The 24323-nt window shown below is 41.0% G+C and overlaps 1 protein-coding gene across 3 annotated transcripts in view; it reads left to right on the top strand.

Annotated features, from left to right (window-relative positions):
• Positions 1 to 24323, top strand: part of ANK3 (ankyrin 3) — a 675546-nt gene that overhangs the window by 324499 nt on the left and 326724 nt on the right. For 2 of the 3 annotated variants that reach the window (XM_047703616.1, XM_047703615.1), the window contains exon 1: positions 15965 to 16519. The exons of the other annotated variant lie outside the window; for it this stretch is intronic. In XM_047703616.1, coding sequence (XP_047559572.1) covers positions 16406 to 16519 — 114 coding nt within the window. In that variant the 5' untranslated portion in view covers positions 15965 to 16405. Of the gene's footprint in view, positions 1 to 15964; positions 16520 to 24323 lie in introns of those variants that run through there. 3 annotated transcript variants of the gene reach the window in all.

Here is a 24323-nt window from a genome sequence, read left to right as displayed (position 1 = left end):
TATAGTATTTGTCTTTCTCTGACTTTTTTTCACTTAGTGTAATGCCCTAGGGGTAGGTGTGTGTATGTGTGTATGTTTGTATATTTTACATCTTCTTTATTCATTCGTCTATTGATGGACACTAGAATTGCTTCCATATCTTGGCTCTTGTAAATAATACTTCAGTAATCATAGTAATTTTTTTTGAATTAGTGTTTTTGTATTATTTGAGTAAATACTGAGTAGTGGAATTACTGTATCTTATGGTAGTTCTGTTTTCCTCAGTGGCTGCACCAGCTTAGATTCCTACCAACAGTGTGCAAGGCTTCCTTTTTCTCCATATCCTTTCCAGCACTTGTTATTTCTTGTCGTTTTGATTCTAGCCATCCTGACACATGTAGGGTGATATGTCATAGTATTTTTGAAGTGCATTTCCCTGATTATGGGTGATGTTGAACATCTTTTCATGTGTTTGTTGACTACCTGGATGTCTTGTTTGGAAAAGCGTCTATTCAGGTCCTCTGCCTATTTTTTAAATTGGATTATTTGGGCGTTTTTTTGGTGTTGAGCTTTGTAAGTTCTTTATATATTTTGGATATTAACTCCATATTAGACATATTATTTGTGAATATCATCTTCCATTCACTAGGTTACCTTTTCATTTTAGTGATGGTTTTCTTTGCTGTGAAAAAGCTTTTTATTTTAGAGTAGTCCCAATGATTTATTTTTTGCTTTTGTTTCCCTTGACTGAGGAGACCTATCTAGAAGAATGCTGCTAAAGCCAGTGTCAAATTGATTACTGCCTAGGTTCATTTCTAGGAGTTTTATTGTTTCAGGTCGCTAATCCATCTTGAGTTTATTTTTGTATGTGGTGTAAGAAAGTGGTCCAGTTTCTCACAGACCTGTACCCCTGGGACAAATAATACATGATATGTTATTAAAAAACTAAAAAAAAAAAAACTCTACAAGTTACCATATGATCTCACTAACATGAGGAATTTGAGAAACAAGACAGAGGATCATATGGGAAGGGAGGGGAAAAATGAAACAAGACGAAACCAGAGCGGGAGACAAACCATAAAAGACTCTTAATCTCAGGAAACAAACTAAGGGTTGCTGGAGTGCAGAGGGGACTGGGAGGGATGGGATGGCTGGGTGATGGACATTGGAGAGGGTATGTGCTATGGTGAGTCCCGTGAATTGTGTAGGACTGATGAATTACAGACCTGTACCCCTGAAATAAATAATACATTATATGTTAATAATAATAATAATAAAACCCCTACAAGTTAAAAAAAAAAAAGTGGTCCAGTTTCATTCTTTTGCATGTAGTTATCCAGTTTTCCCAGTACCATGTTTTGAAGAGACTGTCTTCCCCATGAATATTCTCACTTCCTTTGACATAGATTAATTGGGTTTATTTCTGGGCTCTCTGTTCCGCTGATCAACATGTCTGTTTTTGTGCCAATACCAAGCTGTTTTGATTACTACAGCTTTGAAGTAGATCTTGAAATCTGGAATCATGGTGTTTCCAGCATTGTTCTTCTTTCCCAAGATTGCTTTAGCTATTGGAGGTCTTTTGTGGTTCCACACAAATTTTAGGATTATTTATTCTAGTTCTGTAAAAAATGCTGTCAGTATTTTGATGGAGATTGCATTGAATTTGCAGATTGCTTTTAGTAGTATGGACCTTAAAACAATATTAACTCTTCCAATGCATGAGCATGGAATATCTTTCCATTGTTTGTGATGCCTTCAATTTCTTTTATCATCGTTTTATAGTTTTCATTGTACACAGGTCTTTCACTGCCTTGGTTCAGTTTATTCCTAGATATTTTATTCTTTTTGGTACAATTGTAAATGGAATTATTTTTTAAATTTCTTTTTCTGCCACTTCATTATTAGTGTATAGAAATGCAATCAGTTTCTATATATTTTGTGTCCTGCAACTTTACTGAATCTATTTGTTGCTTCTGATTGTTCTTTGGTCAAGTCTTTAGCGCTTGCTATGTATACTGATAGTTTAACTTCTTCCTAACCAATTTATTTTTCTTGTCTGATTACTGTGCTACAACTTCCAGTATTCTATGGTGAGTAAAAGTGGTGAGAGTGTCTTGTTCCTGATCTTAGAGGGAAAAGCTTTTGGCTTTTCCCCATTGAGTATGATGTCAGCTGTGAGGTTTTTTTTTTTTTTTTAAGATTTTATTTATTTATTTGACAGAGAGAGAGAGAGATCACAAGCAGGCAGAGAGAGAGGCAGAGAGAGAGAAAGGGAAGCAGGCTCCCTGCCTATCAGAGAGCCCGATGTACGGCTCGATCCCAGGACCCTGGGATCATGACCTGAGCCGAAGGCAGAGGCTTTAACCCACTGAGCCACCCAGGTGCCCCTGTGAGTTTTTAATATATGGCCTTTATTATGTTGAGGTATGTGTCCTCTGAGCATGCTTTGTTGAAGTTTTTGTCATGAATGGATGTTGAGTTTTGTCAAATGCTTTTTCTTCTATTGAAATGATCATGTGATTTTTAGCCTTCATTTTGTTGATGTGGTGTACCATTTTGATTTGTAAATATTGCACCGTCCTTGCATCCCTGGAATAAATCCCACTTGATCATGATGAATGATCTTTTTAATGTATTATTGAATGCAGTTTGTTTATATTTTGTGGAGGATTTTTGTGTCTATGTTCATGAAGGTTATTGGCCTGTAGTTTTCTCTTTCGTAGTGTCTTTGTTTTCATAGGGTAATGCCAGCCTTGTAGAATGTACTTGAAAGCTTTCCTTCCTCTTCTGTCTCTTGGAATAGTTTGAGAAGAGTAGGTATTAACACTTCTTTAAATATTTGGTAGAATTTGCTTGTGAATCCATTTGGTCTAGGGCTTTTGTTTGTTGAGTTTTTAAATTTCTGATTCAGTTTGGTTAGTTATTGGTGTGTTCAGATTTTCTAGAGTTGGGATAATATTGATACTTCTTTCCTAAAAATTTGATAAAACTCATCAGTGAAACCATATGGGTATGGAGTTTCTAATGTAGTATGATTTTATATGATTTTAGTTTCTTTAAAAAAAAACAACTCTAAAGATTTCCCTTTTCCTCTTTTGTCAGTTTTGTGTAAGTTGAAATTTTTTTTGAGGAATTTGTCCACTTCATTTAAATATTCAATTTATAGGCACCGTTATTCATAATATTCACTTATCTTTGAACATCTAGTCCCTAGTAATTATTCATAGTGTTTGTAAATTGTATTCTCTGACTTTTTTGGTATCAATTATTTGTGCTACATAACAAGCCACCCCAACATTAGTAAATTAAAATAATAAACATTTATTTATCTATGAGTAGGCCATTCGAGCTAGGATCATCTAGGAAGTTCTTAGAGTCCAGGCAGGTTCACAGAGGGGTCCTCTGCCTCTGGGGGTTGGGTGGCTGTTGGCTGGGAAATGCGGCTAATGCACCACACCTCTCTCATCATCTACCAGGCTAAGCCAGGCCTGTACACTGGCTCAGCAGTGTTCCTGGATAGAATAGAAATGTGCAAGTTCTCTTGAGGACTAGTTTTGGGATATGACAGAATTGCTTTTTATCCACATTTTTTTGACCAAAGTAAGTCACAAGAACAACCCAGATTTACAAGGTTGAAAAATAGACTTCACCCCCAATTCCAGATGAATGTTGGGCAGGGGAGAATTAGAAACATTTTTGCCATTTATCACATATTATGGTATACTATTATGGGCAAATTTTATGTGACTAGTTGTCTTATCGGTATTGCGATACAACAATCTTCATGCGTCCTTTTGAAATTTACAGAACGTTAAGTTTTTTGGTGTCTAATCAAAAGCAATGTCTTTTCTCCCATTAACAGATAGGAAGATTGTGATTGTTTTTGTTTTTGTTTTATACATAATTACATATTTTGGTTATCAGCACAACCCCAAACCAGTGAAGTTTCAAGCTATTTTTTGGTCCATAATACTTTAAGAATTCAAAGTGTGGCACTGGTGAAAATTAACATATTTATTTGGGGCTTAAAAATAGGTTAAGTCTTAGATATTTCTCAGCTAAAGATAAACTGTGGGTAGTATGAAAGGTAAGCAGTTTATCTTAGCACAGGTAATACGTTTCTCTGGGTTTCTCATCTTGTCTGTCAATAGAGCGATTCTTGGACACAGAAAATGTAAGTAACGTAGGACATGTGGTAATGCAAGTCCAGTTTAATTCTACCAATCTGTGAGTATATATTTACATCTTGCTGTTAAGTCACATTTGTTTTACCTTTTTGGAAGTTTAGCCTGCATTACTTATGTATGTGTGAACTCAGCAAGTGAAAAGAGTAGTCATTGATAGCATTATTTTTCTCATGGAAAAATTGGAGGTGATCTAAATGTCTAATGGAATGGGGTTGATTTTTAAAAATATGATGATTCATCACGAGAAATACTACACAACCATTTGAAAGCTACAGAAGAGTAGTTAGTGACCCGTTTGGATATTCATCGTATATAGTTAGTTGATATATATTTAAAAGTAGATTATGAAGCTATTTGTGGGATTGTATTTTTGATAAGATACTTACATGTAAATACTTGTAGACATAAAAAAAGACATAGAAGAATATATAACAAAAATATTTTGTTTGGAAGCAGAACCAGCATTCATATTCCTTTCTCATAAGTCAGTATTCATGGCTTCCCAGGTCTTTAAAAGAATTCGGGTGGCTGGAAAGTCATAGTTAAAAATAGACACAGGTATTGGATCTGTGTTAAAATGCTAGCCATAATTCTGTGCTTTACTTTCCTAACTGCTCAGCGACCTGACAGGGTAAATTGGTATTTCTACTTAGTAAATCTATTAGCGCTGATTGGCTAAACTTTACTAGATTTTAGTACTATGGTTACAAAAGGAAACCAAACAAAAAGACCCCTCTATATTGAAGATTTTGATATATATTTTATTTTCATTGACTAGACTATTTGGGACCAGTTTCCATCTAGGAAATAGTTAAAGCAGCGTGCCATCTGTAATGCACCAGCATGTCTATCAGGGGTATTGAAATTTTGTGGGACCCAAATTAAATTAGATTTACATTAAATACATGCTGGAGAGAATTTTTAAAGTAAGGCCAAGTGTTGTGAATTCACCCCCTCTTGCAGGATAGACTACAATTCAAAAAACATTACTGAGGTGTTGTATCTCATATGCCACGGGCAGGCCCCAAACACATCTGGGTGTGCAGAGTCAAGTCCACAGTTTCTGGGGTGGGAGGATTTCTGGGGAAGCTTCTGCATACCTTGGGACCCGGAGCAGCTCTGTGCCGGCCACGCTCTTGTATAGGTAGCTTTTTCCATTTCAACACCTGCTCATTAGGAAACGGACCAAGTCTCCCCAAGAGCTCTCAGATGACCTGAATTCTGTATCCCTGCCAGTCCACAGTAGAATTTAATAACAACTGTGAGGTGAAACTTGGGCCTTTCCTCAGTGCTAATCCCCAAAACCATCTGGCCTTTCCCTTTCTCTGAAAAACAGTTGAGTGTATGTGTTGAGGGGAATGAGGGGGTTGGGGCTGGAAGAAGAGGAACAGACCTATCATATGTTTCTTAAAGGACAATCCACTCTTTTTCAGAGCAGATAGAAATCCTCAGAGAGGGCGCCTGGGTGGCTCAGTGGGTTAAGCCGCTGCCTTCGGCTCAGGTCGTGATCTCAGGGTCCTGGGATCGAGTCCCATATCGGGCTCTCTGCTCAGCAAGAAGCCTGCTTCCCTCTCTCTCTCTCTCTGCCTGCCTCTCCGTCTACTTGTGATCTCTCTCTGTCAAATAAATAAATAAAATCTTTAAAAAAAAAAAAAAAGAAATCCTCAGAGATCATAGCTCTAAGCTTGTCTTCCAGAGCATCCACATCTTTGCCAGCTAATTGTTTGAAAATCATACCATTCATTAACTATTGACAAATGTCCAAGTGTAGTTCCTTTAGTGAAATAATGCCAATAATAAGCGTGTACATCTGGAATCATTTGGATATTAAAAACAAAAAATTATGCATTTTCTCTTTAATTTTCTATTAGGTTTTCATAGAGTATTAGAAATAAAGCAGAGACTCCGTAAATATTTGTATATTCATGCTCTACAAACGAATTGAAGTCACTTGGTAGGGAATACATAGACTATAATAGTAAATTACAAATAAAACATGAAACTTCCTCTCCCCTCCCCCTACCCTGGGGAGGAACTAGAATGCAGATAGTGAACCATGTGGCCTACACATTACATGGAGAATATCATGGTTTGGGTCTCTTTGAAGCCTCGCTCTATGGTAAATGCTCCTCAAATGGAAGTACGTATGAGGTCCGTTGTTCTACTTAAAATTGTTCTCTCTCTCTTGTACTACTGAGCACTTATTGAGTTTGGGTGTCATAAAGACATGTGGAGGGTGATGCTACTTCAGGAAGAGGGGTACCAAAAAATAATTGTCAATGAGTGAATTAATAAAGAAATTTGATTGTCTGTTACATGGGTTAGAAAAGCCAATAGTAATATGTCTTTCTGTGACTCAAATTGACAGTGACTATGTTCAGATACAAAGGGTAGATTCCCATGGGTACTTTTGCAAATATACACACGGTCACGTGTATATGTATGTACATGTGTATACACATAAATATGCCAAGCATCAGGTTTGAAGAGTAGTGTCCATTCACTCTTTTTTCAGAAACCCTCAAAACAGTGATGCCTTGGAAGAGGGGGGAGGTCAGGAAACTGGACCTTTGGTCAAATCCAACTTTGTTTTTGATTCACCTACAAGCTAAGAATGGTATTTACCTGTTTAAATGGTTGAAAACAATTCAAAAGAAGAGTAATCCTTGACAACACGTGAAAATTATGTGAAATTCCAATTACAGTATCCATAAGTCAAGTTTTATTGGATCCTAGCCACATTCCCGTATTTACCTGTGGTCTCTGGCTGCTTTTGTGTTCCAATAGCAAAGTCGAGTAACTACAACAGAGACCATCTGGCCTGCAGAACCCAAAATATTTACTATCTGGCCTTTTACGAAAACGTTTGCCGACCCCTACCTTGGAAAATACAAAAAATGAGTAGGAGGAAATCTGCCTGAACACACACCTCCTCATATTTGAAAAGATCTATCCTCTACCCTGCCCCCTTTTTTTAAAAAGAGAAATTGGAAAAGGATAAGAAAATTCTTTTCAACTCTGATCTTTTTAAAAAAGGCCTCATAACTTATTTTCTCCATACGTATAACCCTATATCTTAAACATAATATTTTGAATATCCAAGCTTCACTTTTTAAAAAATTGAAGTACAGTTGGCATGACAATATTCTGTTAGCTTCAGGGGTGCGACATGGCCATTCAGCGGTCGCAGTCGCCCCTCGAACAACACGGGTATGAACTGCGTGGGTCCACTTGCAGACTTTGATAAACACAGTACAGTACTGTAGATGTATTTTTCTTCCTTATGAGGTTCTTCACACTGTCTTCTCTCTAGCTTACTTCATTGTTAGATACAGTGTATAATACCTATACAAAATACGTGGTAATCCACTTTTAATGTTATTGGTAGGGCTTCTAGTCAATAGTAGGCTGTTAGCAGTTAAGTTTGGAGGGAGCCAAAAGTTCTAGGTGGATTTTTCAACCGTGCAGGGGGTTGGCACCCCAACCCCCATGCTGTTCAAGGGTCAACTGTTACCTCCATTGCAAAGTGCTCCCCCCATAAGTCTAGTTACCATCTGTCACCATGCAGAATTATTACCATATTATTGATTATATTCCCTGTGTTACACTTTTTATCCCTATGACTTATTTATTTTATAACTGGAAGTTTGTACCTCTTAACACCCTTCACCTATTTTATCCATCTCCCTCCTTCTCCCCTGTGGCCATTCTCTGTATTTATGAATCTGTTTGTTTGTTTTTTCAGACTTTACTAACCCTTGTGATGATACCCTAACATGATATAATAAAGGACAGGTAAAAAGGTACAAAGTTGTGAAACATACAACAGGAAGTTTAATTAGTCTAATTTATAAGTGGCCTTCTGAAGCAACATGAGAGGGAAAACGTACCAAGACTTAACCAAGGTGTAGGACAGGTAGGAAGAAGACAAATCCTAAATTCACTTGGAGCCCCTGTGTAATGCCTTGTGTTTACATGTAACTGTTTTGTCTTCTGTGATGATCATATTTTTTCATAAACATTAGCTATTGAAACATACTAGTAAGAAGCAGATGCTGTTATTTCCATCTTACAAGAAGAAAAGGCTATAAACTTTGCATGTAGCTCTTTCTACGGCAGTAAGTCAGTGCCAAATCCAAGAAAGTAAATTTTTTTTTTCTTTTTTTGTCAGGTAGAAATCTCTGCATGATTGATATGGTCCACAGTATGATAAATGATGACGTGAGTTGTAGTGTGAATAGTTGACCAATTTCCTTTACAACATCTGGCATAGTCCTTAGCTGTTACTATACTACCTTTGGCCATTGTTTATGGCCTCATGAGTCAATGAAAAATTTTCTAAAAGTAAGAACCTTTGCTTCCTCTTGTGTGCCACTCCATCCCTCATAGAGAGTGTTAGCAAATGATCATGGAGTAGGCCAGCAGATTCCTGAATTTTCAGATCCTATCTCTTTCGTACCTTTGACCTTTAGTTTCCTCTTCAGAGAAAAGTTTTGAAAGTAGACTTACTTTTCTTACATCTTGACCAGAACACACCCACAGTAGAAGCACACATCAGTCCATCATGGCGTCCTTATTGTAATTGTATTTTGTCATCACAGAGTCTGGGAGAGAGACTTTAGAATTCCTTACCCCCTTTTTTAGATGTTATTTATTTATTTGACAGAGATCACAAGTAGACAAAGAGGCAGGCAGAGGGTGGGAGGGAAGCAGGCTCCCTGCCGAGCAGAGAGCCCCATGTGGGGCTCAATCCCAGGACCCTGGGATCATGACCTGATCTGAAGGCAGAGGCTTTAACCCACTGAGCCACCCAGGTGCCCCTAGAATTCCTTTCCCTTTATTATGGGTATGGGGATCCTGAGGAAGGATAAGGGACTTCTCTAAGGTCTTACAACTCTATGTAGCAAAGTTAGGGGAGGAGCTATTTTGCCTTGCTTGCTTGCTTGCATTATCTTTCCTTTGGGCCTCTTCAAATATGATTATGTATAAACATTAAATAACAATATCTAAAGAGTTTCCTTTTCTAGAATGTTACGTTTGGCTACGAAATGAGATTTATCTCTGTAAGGTGCATGGGAAAATTTATTACAGAGTGGATTACATACTCCTTCAATTTTTTTTTTAAAGATTTATTTATTTATTTATTTATTTGACAGAGAGAGAGAGAGAGAGAGAGAGAGATCACAAGCAGGCAGAGAGGCAAGCAGAGAGAGAGGAGGAAGCAGGCTCCCTGCTGAGCAGAGAGCCCGATGCGGGGCTCCATCCCAGGACCCTGAGATCATGACCTGAGCAGAAGGCAGTGGCTTAACCCACTGAGCCACCCAGGCGCCCCATACTCCTTCAATCTTATTGGAATAGTTATTTAATCATAAGTTAATAAAAGGTGATAGAAGCTATGATTTTCCAGATGGTGTAGGGGATAAGCAATACGAGAGCATATCTGTTGTTTATCTTTAGTAGTGAATATATCTGAAGTGCACACAGTACTTGAGAAAGCATTCACATTTGCCATCAGCCACCACAGTTGGTGTCTTAGTTTAGAGCTTATTTTGGGGAATCACTACCCTAATACAGTGAAAGACTCATCTCCGTTGTCTCTTCACCATCTTGATTTGTTTTCCCTGGAGAGTCCAAGATGGAAAGAAGCAGAGCATGAGCAATTACTCCCCACCTAGTCACTTGGAATTTGGTCGCATGGCTTTATTTTCTTCACAACACGTGTTGTTACTATCTGAAATTCTCTTCTTCATGCATCTGCTTGCCTGTTGACCCTCCTGTCCCATACTCACAAGAGTAAAAGCTGCAGAGTTTCGGGCCTCCTCGGTCTTACTCTGCATTGGTATCACCAGCTCCTGGACCGCAAAGGGAAATCCCACACGACCTGCTCAGTGCATGGGCAGTTGGCTATGTGTTGAGAGCGTGAGGGACCAAATTGTGAAATTGTAAGTTCTCTCAACGGTGAAGAGAGATGTCGTGGCTGGCCAAGATAGCAGTCTTATGAGAGCTGATCTCTGTGCTCTATTTTACATGCCCATCTCTGCTTTCACAACATCTGGGATTGCTGGGTGAATTCTCTCTCTCTCTCTCCCCCATTGACTACTTGAGAGCAGCAACCAGTTCCATTCATCTGTGTGTCCCAGGTGCTGAACACAGTGACCAACAGGTGAACGGGCGAGTCCATGAGTGCATGAATGGTTCTTTTAGCACAGGCGCCTGGGAACATACTACCTCTTTGTGCTTCGCCTTTCCAAATGGAAAGCATAATGACTGACTGTTGAGTGTCTTCTCTCGCTCGTTTGCAGAAGTATCTGCTTTGGGAAGATCATGTCTGGCAAATTAGGCTCTTTTTGCTAGTATAAGCTCTTTATATAGACAAACACTGTAGTGTGAGCCTCTCATATAATTTCAAATTCCTAATAGCCACATTGAAAGATCTTTTCAGAAAGTTAAATTTATTTTAACGTAGTTTATTAAATATATCCAAAATAGCTCCATTTCAACATGACTCAATGTATACAGTTATTACTGAGGAATTTTACATTGCTTTTTCTAGTATTAAGTCTTGCAATCCGGTGTTAGTTTATGTCTTAATTTGGGTGCTAAATTATTGGAAATACTTGATCTGTATTTTTCCAATAAAAGTTAAAGTTGGAAAAGCAGATTCCCATATCCAGATTGTTCCAAACACGCTGCAGTGTGTATCTGAATTGAGTATGTTTTTTTTTTTATAGTATTCTCTATCCTAGATTATTTTTTATTTATTTTTTTTTAATATTTTATTTGTTTATTTGACAGACAGAGATCACAAGTAGGCAGAGAGGCAGGCAGAGAGAGGAGGAAACAGGCTCCACGCTGAGCAGAGAGCCCGATGCGGGGCTCGATTCCAGGACCCTGAGATCACTACCTGAGCCGAAGGCAGAGGCTTTAACCCACTGAGCCACCCAGGTGCCCCTGAATTGAGTATGTTTTTAAATTTAAAACTCAGTTCTCCAGACATACTAGTCCTGCTTCACTCGTCACATATGGCTGGTGGCTACTGTGTGGACCAGCACAGATCACAAACTCTTCTTCAGTATACCTTTCCTCTGCATCTCCCTTTACTTCCACACACCCACAACCTTCTGTCCCTTCAAGTCCTAGCATTTTGGATTCGTGAGAGGGTGGGTTTGAAGTCCTTTGGTCCAGCCACCCCCTTCTGTACGAACAGGGCCTCAAGAGGAAGTGACTTGTTCAGTATGCTTTGTTTGCTCACCGCTCAGTGCTTTGCCAGGCACCGCTGGTCTACTCCTCCGGTCAGAGAGGGAGCAGGATGTGCCCGCATGGATCTTCCATGCTGAATGAGGGATCCCCTCCTCCCTGCCAATGTGGCTGTGGCGGAGACACCTGGGGAAGCCCGTCCCTATTGCACGTGTGTGGTGGCAGAAGCAGCTGGCAGCCTGAGGCCAGCCGGCTCTGCAGCACTGAGGTCAAGCCATGGAGCTGGCTGGACCATCTCCTCCAGGGATGACGGAGGGCAGACGGAGCATGGACATGGTGTGGAAGGACCACCAGTCTTTCAGTGTGGTCCAGCTAGTCATTTGTTTTCTTTTTTTTTCACCTTTCTTTCTTTCTTTCTTTCTTTCTTTCTTTCTTTCTTTCTTTCTTTCTTCCTTCCTTCCTTCCTTCCTTCCTTTCTTTCTTCCTTTCTTTCTTCCTTTCTTTCTTCCTTTCTTTTCTTTCTTTTCTTTCTTTCTTTCTTTCTTTCTTTCTTTCTTTCTTTCTTTCTTTCTCTTTCCTTCTCTTTCCTTCTCTTTCCTTCTCTTTCTTTCTTTCTTTTGCACTTCATGTGTCTAATCTGAAAATGAAGACGAATCTGTGACTATGAGTTGAGAATTTTCCAGGGTGTTTTTTCTGTCACGTATAACCATTGACAGGTTTAGTGCTTGTTTTCTTTCTTGTTCCCCACGTTGTTCAGAACCTGCTCAAGGTCTCTTGACATCATCTTTATCTAGGATGCCAAAATTAATGAAATGACGATGGATCCATTTTTCTTTGTGAAGGAAAAATATTTTGACTCATATGGTGAGCCTGCTCTACTTCTGAGAAGACGGAAGTGGGTGCAGCACGAACAGTTTTTGTTCCATCAAAACACACACTTCGCTTATTACCGAGAACTCGGGGTGGGTTTGGGAAGGTACAGCCTCCCTGGCAGGGGAGAACACTCTCTTCATTTGTTTTCTTTCTGTTTTCCGTCCTCCATTTTTCTTCACACTCCCCATCTTCCCCTTCTCCACATCACCGTGTAACATTTTTTCCAAAGGGCACTTTTACTGTAACTTCAAAATGACCAAGAGACAGTATCCTCTTCATAGAACTTGTGTACATTGTTCGTGTGTCCACACAGCTCACCACTGTGGAGACACGATATAGAATGACAACCAGAGGGGTCAAGTTACTAATTGGCTGAAGTAGTAGAGTTGGTCTCAAAATCCTGGCAGGGTGTAAGGAACTTCACTTAAACTGTGAAGGAAAATCCCCCTCACTGGCATCTCAAGCCTGTAAAACATCCTAATGAGTTGACTTGATTTTGTTTTCAGTGGGATTTCAGTCAGTTACAGATTTTTGGTTCCCGGATTTGAAATTATTTGGGATCTAAACGTTATCCCCAGTGCCAAGCTAGAAAGTTTGAGTTTTACTTTTTTGTACTAGTTTTATGCTGTAATGCTCTGAATAAAATTTGTCACTTCTGGTAAGAAATCAGGAATTATTTGGGGCAGAATCGTAAGGAGAGTTTTTGACCTAAGTTCTGGTAACTAAGGTCCAAGCAAGGAAAAGGCCAGGACTCCTCCTTGCTGCAGGATGCTGGGTTTTCAGATTGCTTGGCCAAGCTGCCTTCCGCAGGAAGGGTATGGGGACATAAAGCGGGGTGCTAGGATACCATGCCTTTAATTCCTCCAAGTGGCTCGCTGTTATGTTGATTATCATTGCCTTTCCTATAGGACATAGTCAAAGAAGAATTTCTGCTGCTAATAAGTTTGAAAGATCACTTTTACTTTATTTTTGAAAGGATGCTTTAGGAATTCCTGTAGCTGGAACTTTTATTAAACCAGAACAGATTCCCCTCCCCTGCTTCCCTAGAGAGAAGTGTCTTAAGAATAGTCTTTCTTTAACTTTCAACAGCTTTGACATTCCATGCCCAGGCCATCCTCATCCTGTATAAGTTCTGTCTAGTACATCCTCACGGCCAGTGTCAAGGAGTGCGACTGGAGAACTTCCCCTATATGTGGGTGGTAATTGATGCAACCAGACCTTGCATTTCCTTCCTATTCTCAGACACTGGCCACCCTGCTCAGAGACACACTCTTGTACCCGCTGCGCCCTCTGTTTTCCTTGGAAGATTCATACTAATTCTGTAACCTTATAGAAGAGAGCAAACTCTTGAGACTTAAGTGGAAAAGTTTTATGAATCTTCATAGACTTCAGAGACTCAAGTTTTTAAAAATTATTTTCGTGTTTCATTTTCAGCTCTTATAAATAGTTTGCGTTCTAGAATTATTGATAGAACTGTCAATTCAGGTTGGGAAGGGAAACACCTAGTATTTGTGGCTATCATGCATAAATGCCTTTTTGTGGAGAATAAGGACACAAGAAGCTGGAGAGTTACCTGTCAGGATGTAGGCTGGGAAGGGAGAAAAGAACTAAGACATTAGCAGTATAACAATCAAAATCACAGACTCACAGGGCTGCTTTCCTTGGTGGTATTGCTGTTTAAAGTTCTTCTGGCTTAGAAATGGAGGACAAAAGCCCACATGCTGTGTAGGAAAGAAAATCTAAACAAGCCTTAGAATTTATTTTTGATGGGTTAACAACTTACTGAGATACTCCAAAATCCAGCATAACACAAAATGTATGTTATGGCAACATTAAAGTTGTGATGGATTCTCAACTTCTGAGTAATTTGGGGGAAACAAAGAATGATTCTAGTTTTAAAAAAACCTGTGGCCTGATTTCCTAATTTCCAACAATGCTTTGGCTGATAGAGATCAATGGGAAAGTATAGCTTTACAGCCCCAGCCAAAGAGGTTACTCTGATCAGGGATACTTATAAATATATTTTAATTAAAGTATCATTAGTGTCTATAAAGGAAGAAAAAAGGGTCCACTTGCTGAAAATAAGGAAAGGAAATTGTATGAATTTTCCTCAAAAGTACAAGATATTTTATATAAGGAGAGACTATACAAAAGTTCTAATTTTTATTTTTTTTCCTCCATCCCATCTATTCCTATTACAATAAAAAAAATTATTCTGGTAGAAAAACCACTTATTTTTATTACTAAGATCCAACTGTGATTTATCACTTTTGGATCTGAGTCTCATTTCATTCCCCTCCTTCATTTTCTCCTCTGTTTTGTCAGCTGATGGTTTGGTAGGCAAGGGAGAACCTTTCCAGACGTGGAGATGGTTTGTGTGGGGAAGCAGCCCATGGACATCAGTGCATGCAGTAGGCCCCCAGCACACGCAGTAGGCCTCTGGGAATGGTTTGACCCATGTGATTTTCTAGTGGTTCACAGGGAGTCACAGGGAGAGGAGTGTGACATTCACTCATAACAGGGCCAGAAAGCCATGCACCCGCCATCTTTCTCTTCCCATTGTCTATCATTGCCCACCAGAGGGTCAAGAAGCCCCCTACAGGGGGATGGGGAGGAAGGTCTTTGATCTCCAAGTCTGAAATGTAGTGAGTGGCTGTTGTTTGCAGGAGCTCACACTGGAGGTTCTTTATTAAGCAGTCGAACAACAGCTCCGGAGAATGCCAGCCAGCTCTTCAAGCGGTGCCTTTGGTCTTCTTGCTCCAGCTCTCACGCACGTTAGCCGTCAGCCCTGCAAAGCCAAAAGGACCAATCTCTAAAGTTACAGACTTCTTGAATTGGAAGAAGCACACGGACACAGCCTCATGGTATTGGAAGCAAACATACAAAGTCTTTCCAGTGGAACATTATCTCCATTCGCACCGCCTCCCATTCTAACCCCCACCAACCCCGCTCATTTTCCTGGTGCATTTAGGGTTTCCTACCAGGGCTCAAGTGTTTTAGGTCCATCCCGTGTACCATTCAATTCAGCCATTTCTTGCTAAACCCATGTGAATCCCCTGTGTGTATACATGATTCCTGACTTAGGCCATTTCTTCCAGTGTGTGTCCTGGCAGAAGCCACCCCAGCAGGCCCGGAGAGCAACTGCTGCTTCACTTCTCCATCATGAATATTCAGAGGCTGCAGTCAGCAGGGACTCAGGTGGCAAAAATAGTAAGGTGATTGAAGCAAACCCTAACATGAAGCCAGATCTCCATGTCAGTGTCTCCGAAACCCTGATCGCTGCCCAGATTGCCCATCACCCGACCCGTGGACCACATGAGAGGAGAGTCCTGGGGAACTCCTTTGAATTGGGCATCTGTTCCATACACCAACATGCTCACGCCTTTCTGTATGATGTGTTGTAATCAGCGTGTTGTTTTTAAAAGACAACAGGCCCTTCTGTAGTCCTCTCCCATAAAATGCATTTAGGCCCATAGTTCAGCATAAAGGACGCACTGTTGAGACCAGCAATGCATGCATTGTTTTCCCCTGTAATGTGGTCAGGATCTCCATAGCGAAATGTAGTGCATTTTGTGAAATCTTATTTTATGTGTTTTGTCCCCATCAGCAGTTAAAACTCAAGTAGGAACGGCTCCATTCTATTACGGGTTAAATTATGCTCGGTGCAGAACTAGTGGTGATGTATAAATTGCAGCTCTGTCTTTTTTTCGAAGGATTCTAAAATAGGTTTTCAGAATTAGTACTGGATTTTCGCTCCTGCATGTGTGGTGACTCTGGATTTTTTCCCTTCAGAGAAGCATCCTTTGCAGCATTCCCCCTTCCGAGGAATCACTTAGACACTTCCAGCTGGTGGCAGGGGACACAGCCATAATACAGCTTCCTCTGTCCCAGCTGCCTTTCTCACTACGATAAATGCATTACGATGGCCGCACTCTCGTGTAAAGGTTCAGGTGCAGGAAGGTGGAGGATGAAGTCTGGTAACCGTCTTTGGGGTTTTTAAAAGCTTCAGCTTCTACAGCATCTTTTGCATTTTGCATGTCTTCCTGATTCTGGTCAAAGGTTTCTCTCCAGTGATTGGAATGCTGCCGTAAGCCTGGCTAAAGGTGCCCGAGGAGATCACCTTCTACGAGGAAGCCCTGCGTGCTTGAGAAGCTCTTTTTAAATGCATTATGGCTCATGCAGCCTCCCAGTTAAAGAAAAACAGGGATTTAGAAATCAATGCTGAAGAAGAGACTGAGAAAAAAAGGAAACACCGCAAACGGTCCCGGGATCGGAAGAAAAAGGTAGTGGCCTCTGCCAGAGCATCTATCTTGCGTGGCATCTTTTTGTTTTATTAATCTCCTGGCGTCTGTTGGAGGCATGAAGGGCTGTTTTCACGTGCTGTGTAGGGGATAAATTGGGAACAGGTGATGAAGCCCACCGGTCCACCCGGGCCGCAGGGCAGGCGAGTTAGGGGGAAGGCTGCATGCCTGTGGGGGTGATTGCAGGGCTGATGCGGAAGGTCCACCTCCTCCTCCTCGCAGGGGCTGGGGCATGCCGGCATGACACAGAAAGGTGTTGCCAGGGAGTTAAAAGTACTTTCTTCCCAGCCCCGTCAAGGTTAAATGGACTTCGGGGACTTGAGTTTGAGGGAGAGGCCGGAGAGCTGGTTTTTAGACTTGTTAGAGGTCTTGCTCGTGGAAAAGGAGCTTTTTGTGCTAGAACTACTGTCACTTGTGTGCGTTTCGCGGGCAGAACTGTGACCTTAAAGACGGAGCAGAAAAGTCATTTCCTGCTTCGCTCTCCCCCCACCCCTTTCTTTCTTTGCTCATGCCCCTTATTTCTGTAAGGTGCTGCTAGTTAGCTTGTGCAATGGAAATAAGCTGCCAGAAATCACTTTCTTTTGGTACATGAAGCTAAAATCACTGAGGTTTGTTTTTCTTGGCTGGGGGAGAGGGATCATCCTGAATGCAGGAATTCCCGTGGCCCAGCGGGGACCTGAAGCCTTCCTCGCGGATGGCTTCTGATTAAAGCTTAGGCATTGATCATCCCCAGCTGATATTCTAAGGTGGCAGTGGCGGGGAGGAGAAGGAATATTCTAGGTCAGTGGTGTTTTATTACCACCTGAGAGTACTTACTGAGTGTTTAGTGGCTGTGCCCTTAAATATGACTCCTAGGTACCCTGTGGGGGGGGGGGGTGAGGGTCCAAAGCACTTTCCTTCCATGGCAATTAATAAAAATTGACTAAACCTCTGTGATCTGAATACGAAAGTTGGGTCATAAAGCATTTTTATGTCTCTTTGTGAGAATTCCCAAGGGAAAGATAATCTTAATTTGCTCTGAGCAGTGATGCATGTGCCTTGTAAATGACACGCAGATTTCATCCACCACATGTGCCTCTCCTCAGGGGTGACGGGGTGTCTTTTTGGTGCCTTTGCCGTTTTCTTCAGGGTTAGGATCTGAAAAAGGAGTCTCTCTGCCTTTTGTTACGTGGCAGATTTGACGAGATCGGGATTGGAGGGCTACAATTGCTTTGCTGCAAGGTGGTAAATATAGAACATTCCCCCTTCAATATTCTTGTAAATAAACTTCTTGACTGCATTTTCACAAAAGTACAGACTCAGAGTGCATGTTTCAAAGCCTTGCACAGCAGAGTTATGGAATTGCCATATTTGGCTAGGTTCTGGTCTAATTGTACCGTGCCAGGTTGTCTGTGGGTAGGTCACTGTTGAGTGCCTCCTCTCCGCACATCTTTGCCCACTCCCACAATGGTAAACTGTCTTCTAAGAACCATGGGGGAAGGTAGGTGTGTTTGTATAAAGATACAACGTCACCGTTGCCGTTCATACTCTGTAAGAGTTGTTGGCTGAGCCAGCCTTATGCAGCACAGTTTCCTGTGGTGATGACAGGCCTGCTGCCTTGGGGCCTGGGCCCCTGTTTGACTTGGAAGCAAAATCGGGAAGGAGTAAGGCAAAGGGAGCTTCTGGACTCACTGAGCTGAAGCAAATGCTTTGTGGACCAAAGTGCTTTGTTATGAGTACAACAGAGTCTGTCCAGTGTAAATCTCTTAGCAACCAGAAGGGAACATGGAGAAATATCAATATCGCTATGTCAATGTATAAGCAGATTTAAATGTTTTGTTCTCAGGACAGTCACAGAGTTGATCCAGAAAGTGGCTCGGGGATGACACTTTCATTGCTGTTGTACTACTAGATTCGTGACATAGTACGATATGTATATTCCCTCTCAAAGACACATGTATTTCAGGAGATTTAAATATTCCCAGTCTAGTGATTTCAGGGACTACTTTCAAAATATAAAGTCAAGATTACGTGACTTTGAAGACATAATCTACATTCTTTTTTCTGTCGTAGAGCATATCTACCACTTACTCTCTATAAAGTGAATTGTTTTGACTTGGGCTTTCCTTTTTCTTTTTTTTCCCTAAAGATCCTAATTAAGGCTCGTGGGTTACTTTGCTCCGTATTATAGGTCCCATGTCGATTGGAAAAGCTGCTTTTATATACTTTGCAGGTTATTATGGGATTCATTGCTCTCGCTCATATGTAGAATATCCTGTAGGACCTTTTAATTACATTAAAGTAATAATGAGTAGTCTCCTAAAATCACAAAATAGGAAAGCTTAAGAAAAATGTAAAGAGTATCTAATTTGTAAAATAAGGAATTTGGTTCATGGTACCCATGCAGTTCAGGTCTGAGCAAGCTCAGGGTGAACCTTTCCTGATTCTGTCCATATGGCGTGACATCACACAGTATGGGATATTACTAAGTATTATAATCAAATCATAATACATGCGTAAAATCAACATTGCATTCACATTTCATCAGTTGTTTGTTTTTTTTTTTAAACCCACCTTTGGTCTGTTAAGAATGTTGATAACCATGAATAAGTGATTACCAATCAAAAAAATAGGAAACTTCTAGGAATTTATAATGCCTTGCATTTTAATAAGGATGTGTTTTATTCTTGCTGTAACAAGTTTAGTGTCAAGAAAAAGATTTTTCTATTGTTAAAGGATATACACCTGAATGGATGAACCTTTAATCTTTTTATCACCGGTTTTTCTGACTTAAAGCAAAAAAAATTTATAATAATGATAATAATAATCCCCAAATCTTTTCATGAGTATTTTGTTTAAAAGTTGCTTTTTACTACATTACGAATCTCCCTGATGCAGACTTTCCCATTGCTCTTCCCTGATAGATTTTCCCCTTCCCTCTCTTCTTCTCCTGATGGGCTGCTAATGCTGGCCATGAGTGGCTGGCGTGCCTAAGGTAGATGGAGGGTCTTGGGTGTGTTCATATAGGCTCCATGCCCTGGCTGTGCAAGTTGCAGAGAGGAACTCTTTATATCCCCTGCGTTGAGCAAGGTCCTGGCCCATGGGTAGTGGTCAGTAGGTGACCCAAGCTACTACCATGGGTTCATGAGGGCTAGTCACAAATGCTCTCAGGCCCACACTTTCCTTATTGCCTCTGATGGGGAATTACCTACGTATTTTGCCTTCTCTCTGTATAAACTATAAAATACATTTCAGTGATGTGGGGTATTATGAGAATTGACCTTAACTTATTCAATAGTTTTTACCAGTATGCTTGTATATATTTATACACTCTATGAAAAAACAAACAAACAACTTTAAGGTAATCTAAGGAAATGTACACTAAAAAAGGAAACATTCATATATGTATGATATATGAATGATATATATAGGATATGTATGATATATGTAGGATAATATATACTGGGATAAAGTGACAGTTAATTTTATGATTAATATCTTTTCTAATTATCGACGTCAGACTCATACAGCTACTCAGTGGTAGAACAGGAATGAATATTCATTGCTTCATTTTTGGATTCATGCAGTCGGTCAGCAGACGTTTATTGCGTGACTTCTGTGAGTCTGGCATGGCATCCGGTGGTGGAGGCAAAGCTAAAGGAGCCAGAGAGGCAACAGTCTAGTAACTCTCCGCAGAGAGAGGAGAACGATCCGAGCACCATTAATCCCCCTACATAACATATGGAAAGGGAGCCACACAGGAGCCCATAGGAAGACTCCCAGTTTAACCCAAATGGGCTCAGAGAAGGTTCTTGGCGAAGCTGGACCTTGGAGGAGGAGTGAGGAAGATAGGCAAGCAGGAGTCCCATGCCCAAAGTGGTGGAAGTAAGAGGGAACATCAGGGTGTGTGAGAAAAAACATAAATAAGGAGCAAAGAGGACAGGCGTGTACGGCAGAAAAAGTAGCTGGAAAAGCAGTCCAAAGCCAGGTCCTGAAGACTTTGTCTGGGGCTGGAAATCACCCTCTCGAAGGAGAGGGACTCGAACCAACTTGAATGGTGGTGGTGGGCAGGGGAACCAACAGCTGCATGGTTTAGAACCACCCCTCCGGTGGCCGTGCTGCAGACAGCCGGCGGGCTGGCCGTCCGGAAGTGCTGGTGGTGATTCAGGAGTGAGAGAGGCTGAGGGGCTGAACCAGGGCAGAGACTGTGACAGTGGAGAGGGGGTGTTGCATCCAAGAGATATTTAGGGGAAGACTCAACAGAACTTGGCAGTGGACTGGATGTAGGATGTGAGAGGGAGAGATCAGATTCTAGCGTAACTGCCAAGTTCCTCGCTTGAAGCGGAAGATGAATAATTAAATTTCCTGGATTCATGTCTTTTCTCCCAGGACATTTATTGACCACTTAAAATGTACCAGGTAGGATTTTAAATTGCTTTGTAGGTGGAGGCTCACTTAATCTTTACACAACCCTACAAACAAAGTATTTTTATCATCCCCATTTTACAAATGAGGAAACTGAGGCATGAGCCCATTAATCTGTTCCTGTACTGCTTAGTGGTACATCTAAGATTCCAGCATGGAACATCTAACTCTAGTTTGTGCTCTAACCTACAACACAGAACAGCATATGTAATTAATATTTTCACAGCTGTGTATCAAAATGGACTTGATTCAGAGAATCTTCTAAGCGATCAGCTACTTCCTAGACACTGGGAACCTCAAATAACAAGCATTATATCTCTAACTAACCCACTGCAGTATGAGCTGGGTGTCTGGTTTTCTTCTCCTCTGTTAATAGACTTTTTAGAAAGATTTATTTATTTGAGAGATGGGGAGGGGAGAACACGAACAGGGGAAGGGGCACAGGAAGAGGGGGAGAGAGAGAATTTCCAGCAGACACCCTGCTGAGCATGGAGCCTGACATGGGGCTCAGTCCCATGACCATGCAATCACGACCTGAGCCAAAATCAAGAGTCAGATGCTTTACTGACAGAGCTACCCAGGTGCCCCCCATCCCTGCAGTAGATTTTAGTGTTTTATCTGAATAATTTCTTTTTTAAATTTTGAAAATAAATGAACAGTTACCAACACCAGAACTTCACATTCTCAAAGACACGTTGCTATAGTCTCGCGGTGTCTTAGGTGCTTACTGTATACCCAGTGATGTGCGGCGTGAGTCCTATGGATTGTTCTACTATTTTTTCCTCACAGCTTCTTTATGAGACTGGCATTATTTTCATCCCCATTTTTTAAATAGCTAAATGAAGACTTAAAGAGAATAAATAACTTGCCTGTGGTCATAGGCTCATACCTGTTGGGTCTACACTTAATCTTGGGTCATAGGCCCCATTTGGAATCTGTATTTAACCACTGGGTTTATTGTTTTGTTTTGTTTTTTAAAAGGTTTTATTTATTTATTTGACAGAGACACAGTGAGAGAGGGGACACAGAAGAGGGAATGAGAGAGGGAGAAGCAGGCTCCCTGCAGAGCAGGGAGCCTGATGTGGGGCTTAATCCCAGGACCCCGCCATCATGACCTGAGCCAAAGACAGACATATAATGACTGAGCTACCCAGGTGCCCCACCACTGGGTTTATTGTAATAAAAATCTGGCAGTCTCTTTTAGGATTGAAACAATGTAGAGATTTGAGAATGAATTTCAGGAGACATAAACAATTGAGTATTACCTCTTGCTATAGATGCTTGGTGCTTCCTGACATTTACAGACCTTCTCAATGCCTAGTTTCCTATGCAGCTATGGCACCCATGATGCAAGATGCCAGGCAGGGGGAGGTTTGGGACTAAAGTGACTGGACCTTTGAGGGAGAGGATTGTGTGGACCTGTATTAGATAAAGGGAGCCTACTGTGTTTCCTGCTTTGTTGAGTATGTGGACTCCAGATGTCTACAGAGTCTAATTTTTCTGTCAGCATCCTTGATATTCTGCAGTATAATCATGAGCTCCCATGTGTCTCACCCAGGAGACTGTGAGCCCCTTGAGGGCAGAGGTGGCATCATATCACCTACTACCAAACTGGGGCTTGTGGAGTAGGTAGTGGATGGGAGGGAGGTGGATAGATGAGAGGCAGTATCATGCAGTGACTAAGAGCATGGACTGTAGAGTAAGAGTGTCTGAGTTCAGGTGCCAGCGCTGGTAGCTAGTGTGACCTTGGGGAAGTTATTTAGCCTTTCAGTGCCCCAGTCTTTTCACCTGCAAATTGAATATAAAAATAGTACATACTTCTGTCACAGGGTTGCAATGAGAGTTCAGTGAATTAGGATTGGAATGGTGCTTGGCAGAAGCGAAGGCCATATAGTTGTAGTTGTTGCTTTTGTTATTGATACTCATAAGGAACAGAAGAGTGAATGGACTGTTTCCAACCTGAGCCTTTAGAGATTGTGCCAAGTCATTTCACTGAAACCAGGCAGGTCAGCTCCCTAGGAGCACAAGCAGTTGCTGCCCCATCTCCATGCTTCCTGCATTTGGAAGAGGATGGATGGAACTCATAGAAAAGTTGTAAGCCTTTGTCCTTTCACATTCCATGACATTTAGGAATAAGGAAACAATTGAATAAAACATGTCTGCTGATTGGTTCTCTATGCTCTCTGTTCCTATCATGATACATTTTTTAATTCTCGAAGTCATATGTTCATTAAAAAAAAAAACTTAATCTTGTTCATGATCAATTACCATTATAATCAGTGCAAGATCATGTTAGTCTAAATTATACATTTATTAATGTCTGAATATGTTATTTAAGATGTTAGTTTTGTCAGCAACATTTTATAGCTATTGAACTGTTTCTTCATACTCTTCAGGTTCGTGGTCTTTTCTGTTTTTTGATTTGCCTTTGACAAGGTGATAGAGTTCTGTGTGTGTGTGTGTTCTATTGAAACTCAATATGGAAAAACATTTGTTTTCAATAGGTATGCTTGTGGGTAAAGAGGATTTGGTAGTGCTTCATAATTTTTGTAGTTATATTATTAGAAAAAATTCATCAATCGTATCACATTTTACCAGTATATTCATTTAATAAAAATGTACTGTGTACCTACATTGTGCCTGTCACCATGCTGGGGACTGGTAATATAAAGGACCTATAGGTCCTATACTCTTTTTTTTTTTTTTTTTGGAGATTTTATTTGTTTATTTGAGAGAGAAAGAGAGCATGAGAGGGAGGAAGGGGGAAAGGGTGAGAGAGAAGCAGTCTCTCAGCAGGGAGCCTGTTGTGGGTCTTGATCCCAGGACCCTGGGACCATGACCTGAGCCGAAGGCAGATGCTTAACCAACTGAGCCACCCAGACACCCCTACCTGCTTTTTTTTCTTTTTAAATATTTAATTTATTTACTTGAAAGAGAGAGAAAAACACAAGTAGGCAGAGTGGCAAGCAGAGAGAGAGGGGGAAGCAGGCTCCCTGCTGGGCAGAGAGCCTGATGTGGGGCTCGATCCCAGGACCCCGAGATCACGACCCCAGCCAAAGGCAGAGGCTCAACCTACTGAGCCACCCAGGCGCCCCTAACATATAATATATTACTTGTCCCAGTGGTACAAGTCTGGAATCATCAATCTGACACACTTCACAGCACTCGCCGTAGCACATACCCTCCCCGATGTCCATAATCCAGCCACACTATCCCTACCCCCTGCCCCCCGCAACTCTCAGTTTCTTTGGTGAGATTGAGAGTCTCTTATGGTTTGTCTCCCTCCTGCTCTTTTATATTCTGCTTGTAGTACACGACGCAGGTAGGGATGAAGGACTAGAGGAAAAATAGATTTTTGGGGTTGGGGGGCTGGGTTATACTA

This window comes from Lutra lutra, chromosome 14, assembly GCF_902655055.1.
Source record: "Lutra lutra chromosome 14, mLutLut1.2, whole genome shotgun sequence".
NCBI lineage: Eukaryota > Metazoa > Chordata > Mammalia > Carnivora > Mustelidae > Lutra > Lutra lutra.
The sequence above is the reverse complement of the archived record's forward strand: the minus strand, read 5'-3'. Positions and strand labels throughout refer to the sequence as shown.